A 9,157-nucleotide genomic window follows, 5' to 3' on the forward strand; every position below is an offset into this window, starting at 1 on the left:
CATCTTATTTCTTTAACATACACAAATCATCTTCTTTAAAGGTAGGGAAATGAAAAAATAGAATTAAAAAGTAAATACTAGTAGTATATACTTTTGTCCAAGATTTTTTTGTAAATTGTTTTTTAAATAATTGCAGTAGTATCTTTTATTTACTAATTTTATTAGAAGCTTCACGTATAATTATGGTTCCATCAGAAATATGATTTTAATGGCTATGTTTGATTGCATTAAATAGCTAGACCCTTTCTTTTCCCACTGTCAGGCAATCAGCACATTAAATTTAAAAAGCAGTAGCAGAACTATGTATGGCGACCTAGTTAACTAGCTTTATTGTGATGTGATCAGTTCCCAATATATACAAATATCTAATCATTGTATACCTTACACTGTATACCTTAAATTAATAGAATGTTGTATGTCAACTATACCCCAATTTAAAAAAACTCATTTCCTATCTTAAAAAAAAAGGCAGTAACAGGAAGAAGCATATCTATCCAGCACTGAAATGCAGGATATTTAATTAAATGGTCAAGAGACTTCAAATCTATGTTTTAAAGCTTAATAACACCCAATTACTGACTTTCCTACCTTATTTTTCTAAAGAAAGAACTTAAATTTGGAAAAAGTATGCACTATATAGATGGTTATTGTTTAAAATGTTCTAATTCAGCTAACATTTATTGAGACCTTACTATGTGCTAAGTTAAATGCTTTACATGAATTTGCCTCAACAACAACCTATAATAAAGATACTATTTATGTTCCCATTTAAGAAGATTGAAGCACATAAAAAGATAAATAAAATGACAAGCTGAGGGCACACACAAATGTTGGAACAAGGATTTGAACCCAAATCTGACCATATGGCTACAATTTCAACACAGATTAGAAATTATACTATACACTAGAAGCAGTAGCCTCCTACTGTCCTTTTGAAAAGGGGAAGGGGAGCCCTGACTGGCCTAGCTCAGTGGATTGAGTACAGGCCTGTGAACCAAAGGGTTTGATTCCCAGTCTAAGGCACAGGGCTGTTGCAGGCCAGGTCCCCAGTAAGGGGCATGTGAAGAGCAATCACACACTGATGTTTTTCTCCCTCTATTCCTCTCTCTAGAAATAAATAAACAAAATCTAAAAACTAAATACAAATTAATGTAAGAAATGTCACTATATGTCACTATAATACAGAAGTATGTCATGACATGATGTCTGATATTTGTTGTAAAATAATACAGCTTGGGAAAGGGAAAAGGAAATAAGAACAAAATTAGACACTCATTAATAATTTTCAAAGCCTGATGATGGGTATACGGGGGTTCATTATTTTATTATCTCTATTTTCACATATTCTTTATTTTACTTTTTAAAAATATTTTTTTTATTTATTTTTAGAGAGAGGGGAAGGGAAAGAGAAAGAATGGGAGAAAAACATCAATGTGTGGTTGCCTCTCATGTATCCCTTACTGGGGACCTGGCCTGCAACCCAGGCATGTGCCCTGACTGGGAATCGAACCAGCGACTCTTTCCACTGAGCTACACCAGCCAGGGCTACATATTCTTTAAAATGTCCATAATAAAAGAATATTTTAAAATGTTTTAAGAAGTTAAGAATATTTTAAAAACACTAAAAAAATTGGTTGCGCCCTGGCTGGCGTAGCTCAGTGGATTGAGCACGGGCCTGTGAACCAGACGATCAAGGTTCGATTCCCAGTCAGGGCACATGCCTGGGTTGCAAACCAGTTCCTTGCAGGCTAACTACCAGCAGGGGATGCACAAAAGGCAACCATACATTGATGTTTCTCTCCCTCTCTCCTTCCCCTCTAAAAATAAATAAATAAATAAAATCTTTAAAATAAAAAAATAAAAATAAAAAATTGGTTGCATTGATTAAATACTTTCATTACAGAAGCAAACAACTTTCTTATGATACCCTGTATCAAAGATATAAAAGTACATGACATACTTGATACTTACATATTTAAATCATCTTACACATTTTATATATCATCTATAAAAGGGTGACCTTACTTTAAATATTTGAGTATCTTCTCAACCAAAGTGAAAAACTAATGGAGATATTTAGGCACAAACATGTAAATATAAATAATAAATGGTTTTCTGCATTTCCATCAACTTGTTAAAAATATTTGCTTAAATAATTAACACTTTTTTCATCTTTCTCCTGCCTAGTAATCTCTATGATTATGAAACTCTCTGGTTTTTTGACCAGAGAATGGATGGGTTTGCACACACAAATATGACTCTACAACATGATCACAAATTGAAAATCATGAATAAAAGTCAGATATCTGCTTTACTAAGAAACACTTCTAATATTTCCTCATCTAAGATTGTAGTTGATTTTCCCATAGATATACTATGTATATCTATGGCCTTCTTGTAAATATAATCAATGATTTGAGAGTCTTTTATATGCTTTATAGTTAAAACAATTCACCTGATAGTAAAAGAAAACATTTACTAAACCAGACATTTTCACACACATTAGCTCACTAAATTTAAGCAGTTATATATATTATTATAGAAAGAATATTAAAGTTTAAAGAGGTAAAATTACTTGCCAAGGTCACAGAGCTAAGAAGTAACTAAACTGGTACTCAAATTTAAGCTCAATTATAAAACCCACATTTTTCTCCACTATACCAGACTACTTTATAGAAAGCAAACAAATATTTAGGGCCTTTTGTAAGTGGCAACAAAATATTTAAGAATCTCAACTCTGCCCCCTCCCCCTCTACAGGGCACTAGTTACCTATGTATTTTACAGTGGCAGCTTGGCTTTGAGTAAAGAGCACCAACTAAAACATTAAAAGCATTGTTTCTGCTATTGTGTGACTTTTTCCCCCCAAGTCTCTTAATTTCAGCCTCAGGTTACTCATCTTTACAATGAGGAAATGAATATCCTTGCTGTCCAATTCCAGGATCGTAAGATTCAAGAATAATTTGTGTGAAATCACTTCAAAATTATAAAAACAAGAGACATTTTATCTTAAAATGCTAAAAAAAACATGAAATAAAGTTTTCTGAAGGAATCGTAAGTTGTCTGAATTATTCTATACAGTCTATTAACATTTCCAGAACTTTTTAAAACCCTTTTTTCTAAGCATAGCTCAATCATCATCTCTATTACTTGCCTGTTCTCATCTTTAAAAACAATGCAAGAGTAATGACATCAATGCCTTTGTAATAAATAATTAATATGTCATTTTGTAATGATTAGCATATAAAAGTTGTGGATTTTCAAATTAAGTAAGTGTTTGGTGTCACGCTTTTCATTATATTTATGGTCTTGTTTGAGCCTTTTCATATTCAGTTTGTTTGTTAAAATCTGGAATTCCAGGATAGAATACTCAACATATAATTTTTAATGACTGGGGGGATATAAGTGGGGAGACTCAAGGCTTCTCAAAGCAGATACAATCACTAACAAGCACATCAAACACAGCAACAAAATCCACTGAAACATTCAGCTGCTCTAAAAGAAGGATCAGGCTCTTTAGGGGAAAACTACATTGTATGAGTTTGCAAAGTTTCACACTTTCTCATTTAAACTCCATTTCAGAGAAAGCCTTTGCATACTCACACAATATGCTTTAAAATGGCACTCTGCTGACCTTCCAATAGTCCAGCTCTATGAAAATTCTGTGATGGGTGTAACTTCAGAGAATCTGAAAAACACAAAAAGCATTAAGTACTTTTTATGCTGAATGATTTTTTTAAAGCCAAGGAGAGCATTCATCTCTTATATAACTGTCATGTATTTTTAAGAGCTAAAGCCCATACTTGTGAATATATTCTCTGTGAAAGAAGGCTGAATTGCCTCTACAATGGTCTCTATGCTAAACTTAGATTTTAATAAAGCATTTGTTTCATGGAAAATTATCTGATGATTACTGCACGACTGGTGTTAATGTCTTGACTATTTTTAGTGCCCAATTGAACCACATTTGCCTCCTCTAAGAATCATCTCTTGACACCGACTTCTGACACTCAGAGCTACAATATTTCCTAACTACTTCAGGTAACATTGCCCAAAAACATCTTACAGGATGGTGGCTGCCAACTAAAGTCATCAGAGCAACAGACAATGGCTACAGTAACTAAGTAGGACTCTGTGTACAAACTCAATCGTCAGTCTATAAAGTCCAGTACCTTCCAGAGTAAACCATCTCACTCGGATTCACTTAAACAATTCAAATACACAAATGTGAAGCTCAAGTGACCCTCTTTGGAGGGGGTGCAATCATCCGATGCATACATAAAACCAAAAACTGAAGCCATGCTAAATTTCTCAGGAAGGAAGCTGATAATGGCACACAACTTTTTCAATACGGTGAAATCAACAATTAATAACCCAGCTCTGCCTTTTGTCCCCTCCCAGTGCTTTAAGAAGTAGTGAAGAGTGCCGTGAGAGCATTTTGGTGTGACGCCCCTTGCACACGGAACCTGTTCTAACACATTCTTGTGGTGTCCAGTATAGGAATTCAACCCCGGTAGAGATTAGCTCAAGTATTAATATTTTAGCTCCTGGGAACCCCCTTTGGGCTTTAGCCAAAAGAGTTTTTAAACGGGAATCTCTGCCCAATGCGCCCCCTCCCTGAACCGAGCCCTTGAACAGCAATGAAATAGAAAATTCTCAAAGGACAGCGGCTGTGCCTGAGCTGGCACCCCTGGGACAGGGGAGGGATAAAACTAACAGAGAGCACCCCTGTCTTCGTAGACGCGAGGTAGAAGTGAGTAATGAGAATGCCACAGGGGCAGAAAGGGAGAAGAGGCAGAACATTCGGGCCCCTTCCAGCCGTGAGATGACGAGGAAAGGCAGAACGCCTGGTCAAGGGGGGCCGTCCCAACAAGGGGAGGGAGTGGACTAGGCCGGAGGGAGAGCGGGGTAAAACGACGACGCACAAACAGCCTGGAGGTGGGGACCACGGTGACCCCGCACCCAGAGCCCGCTCCAGGCCACGCAGCCTGTTTGCGGGCAACTTTAATGGGGAGGATGGTCCTGGCCAGCGGAGCCGCGGCCCCACGCATCGTGGCGGCCCCAGCGCGGGGCCCAGTCTGGGGCGATCCCGGAGCAGGGGAGGCCGGTGCTGGCCACCGGAGGAGAGTGGCGGGTGGCGGGCCGGGCTGGCACGGGACGCTCGGAGCGACCGGTGCCGCAGAGAGGGGGCTGGCGGCATCTGCCCCCCCCCCCAGCGCCTGAGCCCCCGCGGGGGAGGGGCCGCTTCCAAGGTCTCCCAATCCCATCGCACTCTCCCCATCCCCCAGGACAGGCCATCTGAGCTCGGCTGTCCCTCCAGACAGGGACCCCTCCATTTCCCCCGGGCCCTGCCTCCCCGCCCCCACGCCGCTGCCCCCAGCCTGACGCACCTCGCGAGTACAGGGACTTGGGCGATTCCAGGTCTAGGTCCGCGCTGAGCAATGAGATGAAGTCCGAGGGCATCGCAGCTCAACCCAGCCCGGCCCGAGGGCAGCGGGAGGGGGGGGGGGCCGGCGGTGGCGGCGGCACTCCTCTCCGAGACCGCGGGCACCGAACCGGGGGCGGCGAGGGTGAGGGTGGCTGCTGCTCCTCCTCGAGGGCACTGATTCCCACCAGGCGAAGACCAAAGCGGCGGGGTGGAGGGGAAACTCCACAGGGACTGAATCCTGGTGAGCCAGGAAGGGGGTTCAGGGCGGGGGAAAGGGCGGGTGAAGAGCCAACGGGTCCGTTTGGAGATTCTCCTGAGAGAAAACTGACGGTCGCCGCCACCGCCACCACTGCTGACAGGAATCTGAGCTCCGCCTCCTGCCGCGCACTGCGCAGGCGTGGAGGGGGCGCCTCAAAGAGGGGAAGAGCCTGGGCGGCCACCGGAGGGCGGGAAGGCGCGCCGTGGAACAGCATCAACAGGGGCTTCGCTTCCTGCCGTCGCGTCGCGGCCAGGACTGCTGCAAATCGGTCCCGCCGGCTGGGAGGGAGGGAGGGAGGGAGGTGGGAGGTGTCCCCGTCTGGGGTCCTGTGGAAGGAAAATGTATTTGCACTGAACTGATGGCGAGCCTGATGTGGCCCTCGCAAGTCCAAACTTTGGCTAGAGACAGACCTGAGGATCCGAGATGTCTGCATGAAGAGGGAAAGGACCGCAGGGCCAGCACGGCCAGCGGGTGGATTGGAGTCTCGCAGGAATAGAGTCTCGTTGCTTGGACAGCCACCAGCCCTTTGGGGTTTTCAAAGCAATGTCTAAATTGAGTTGGCCAAAGGACTGTCAAGTTCATTTCTTAATTAGGAAGTGGCATACTATATTCTAAAAACCTTAAGTTAGTGGTTGTTTTAAATTAAAGAATCTTCTCTCCTTTCTCCTTCCCTTGCCCTTCCCCCATTCCACCCCTTGCAACATCCTTTAAAGGATGAAAATTTTAAAAAAACATAGTAAAATTCTGACTGTTATGGGGTGGCCCGGTTTATTCAGAGTGGGAGATGGAATACAAAAATGGGATCATATGAATCCACCTGGCTGTTCTAGAGGAAAAAAAGGTGGGGGCGGGGGGAAACTAAACATCATTCTTCCAAGCAGTTCTTCATTTTTTACCCTTGGACTAGGCAAGGATGGAGGAAGAGCACCTTTAATTGAGTATTTGCCATTCTACTCTGTTCATGGGGCCAAAAGTTTCCATTGCAAAAACTGAAAATCCTCACCTACACCACAGACTGTTTCCTGAGTCTAATAAGACTTCTGAGAAATTTTTAATCAAGCTATTAAGATACCAACTGGAGTGCAGGGTATGCACGTTGGGAAATCTTCTTAATCTTATGTAGAATATTGATGCCAGCAGCCACCAGGGGAAAGTTTTTAAGTTATTTGAGTTTGTTTTGATTTTATATTATCTACAAAGAAGTTACAAATAAAAAAATTCTGTTGCAATACACACAGACACACATTGATTGATTGATTGATTGATTGATTGACTGAGAGAGCCTTTTCTCCAGCAATTCAGGCACCTCATCTGGTCTTGAGGTGCTGGGGATGTAGGTAAACCTTTACAAAGCTTTACCTACAGACCTAGAATTTAAACTTGCATCATCATAGTCTACCTGTCTTTCTATCTGAACATCTGATTGAGGTTACCCAATTATCTTCACTGCATTCTATGTAGTAATTAGTCAACCCTGTCAACGTTTTCTTACTGTCAGAGGTAAGAAAGCTTTTTCAAGCCACCCCAAGATGGCAAAATGGAACAGGAAGCTACCTTCAAATATCTATGCCCATGGTATGCTGTTGTAATAAAACCCAAGGTAATTCCCTTCATAATGGTCAGAGACCCAGTTATTTGAGAGAGAAAGACTTAAATCTCACATTGCCCAACTGGCCAAGGCTTTTGAATCCAAGTAGGAGTCACACCTGTTAGAGACCTATCCCCTCTGTGAGTCTACACATAATGCCAAAAGAGGAAATTGCCAGGCAAAACCCCAATTCTAAAAAAAGTTAGGTGAACCACTGTGAGCATGTCCCTTTTCCCCACCTGTGTAATCATTCAACAAACTTAGGGTACAGGAAATCCCCAGATACTTTCCTGACCCTAATTAAGAGGTCACAAATTAGCAAAGCGTCTTTCTCCTCTTTTTTTTCCCCTAGTACAACTGTTTTACTGTATATGTTAATCACATTTCCCCTACTTAGCTAAAAGGAAAGTGAAGAGGGATCTCCCAAAGTGTGACTTGACCTGGACTATGAATTCTCCTAGACTATGATTCTTTTCAGGCCCCACCCCATCAGCTCCTGCAACAAGCAGTGATTCTCTCTAAATGCATATTTGAAAACTCAGTGATTCCCCCTCTCCATGTCCTTTTACAGTGATCCATTTTTTCAAAAACTGCTTGGATGGATAGTTTTCATGGCCATGTTCTGCAACAGCATAAAGACCTCGATTTTCATTTTGTCCTTAAAATTTCAGTGACTAAAAACACAAATTAATTAGTAAACAATGTTTGCTCAGCTCTAATCACAAAATGTGATATGACCTACATGATATTTAAGGTTATTAAAAATAACTATCTGATCATTATATCTGTAGTAAATTACATTCTAACCCTAGTTCCAATGTTATTTCCCTCTATAGTCATTAATATCTCAGTTACTTCCCCTTTTAGCTGATATTTGAAATAGTCTCATGTTGTATTTTATTTTATTTGTATTTTTTAAGAAATGTTTTCTTTTTTTGTTTAATCTTCATCCTGTATCATCTTAGTTAAGGGATTCTTTTTTTTAAGATTTTATTTATTTATTTATTTATTTATTTATTTTTAAAGAGAAGGGAAGGAAGGGAGAAAGAGGGAGAGAAACATCAATATGTGGTTGCCTCTCATGCGTTCCCCACTGGGAATCTGGTCCACAACCCAGGCATGTGCCCCGACTGGGAATCGAACCTGCAACCCCTTGGTTCACAGGCCCACACTCAATCCACTGAGCTACACCAGCCAGGGCTCATACTGTATTTTAAAAACCATCCCATTCCCCAAACATATGTCTTCATAAAACTTTCTCTATGCACAACAAAAAGTAACACTGTCAGCCCTAAAATGTGGAAATTTCCTCTCATTGGAAATTACAATAGAATTATGAAACAATGTAAAGCAAATTCAGTAGTTTGTAGAATTTTTTTATATTACTTCCCAGTCATCATATTACATTCCTGAAGTTACTTGATTAAAATTTCACAAGAACCCAGATTCAGGCACAAGGTTGTGTAGATTACACAACAGATCGGCAGTTTTTATATCAGTGGTGTGTTCTTTAAGCCCTCCTGGACCTGTTTAGGCACTTAGTGAATTGTGCGGCTCAATCCACTACAAATGAAAGAGGCTCAAATATCAACCACTGAAAGGGAATTAAATAAACTCGTACAGAACAGAGAAATGTGTTGTCACAAGATCTATAGAATCTTTGTCATTGTAATACAGTTAAGGCTATTAAAATAATTTTAGTCACATGCATATTGTAAAGAATCTGCTAAACAAACACAAAATCTGAAAGAAATTTTCCAGAGAGATTCAAGTCATGGACAAAAAAAAGGTTCAGACTGCAAATTATCTTTGCCCCACCTTGGGAGCACTCAATCATAATGGAGAGTTGATAGTGGTGGGAAATTACAGCGACTGAATTTGTGC

The 9,157-nt window shown here is 40.9% G+C and overlaps 1 protein-coding gene across 5 annotated transcripts in view; it reads right to left on the reverse strand.

Moving 5' to 3' along the window:
* The window catches only part of NFAT5 (nuclear factor of activated T cells 5), a 128,253-nt gene extending 122,493 nt beyond the window's left edge, over positions 1-5,760 (reverse strand). For 2 of the 5 annotated variants that reach the window (XM_037041372.1, XM_037041371.1), the window contains exons 1-2: positions 5,389-5,760; positions 3,633-3,686 (exon numbers count right to left, since the gene is read on the reverse strand). In XM_037041372.1, the coding sequence (XP_036897267.1) occupies positions 3,633-3,686; positions 5,389-5,461 (127 nt within the window). In that variant the 5' untranslated portion in view covers positions 5,462-5,760. Of the gene's footprint in view, positions 1-3,601; positions 3,687-5,388 lie in introns of those variants that run through there. The other 3 variants (XM_037041374.1, XM_037041373.1, XM_037041375.1) reach the window with 2 other exon arrangements.
* Positions 5,761-9,157: the final 3,397 nt, after the last annotated feature.

This window comes from Sturnira hondurensis, unplaced genomic scaffold (assembly GCF_014824575.4).
Source record: "Sturnira hondurensis isolate 20B ecotype Veracruz unplaced genomic scaffold, ASM1482457v3 Scaffold0003090, whole genome shotgun sequence".
Classification (NCBI taxonomy): Eukaryota; Metazoa; Chordata; class Mammalia; order Chiroptera; family Phyllostomidae; genus Sturnira; species Sturnira hondurensis.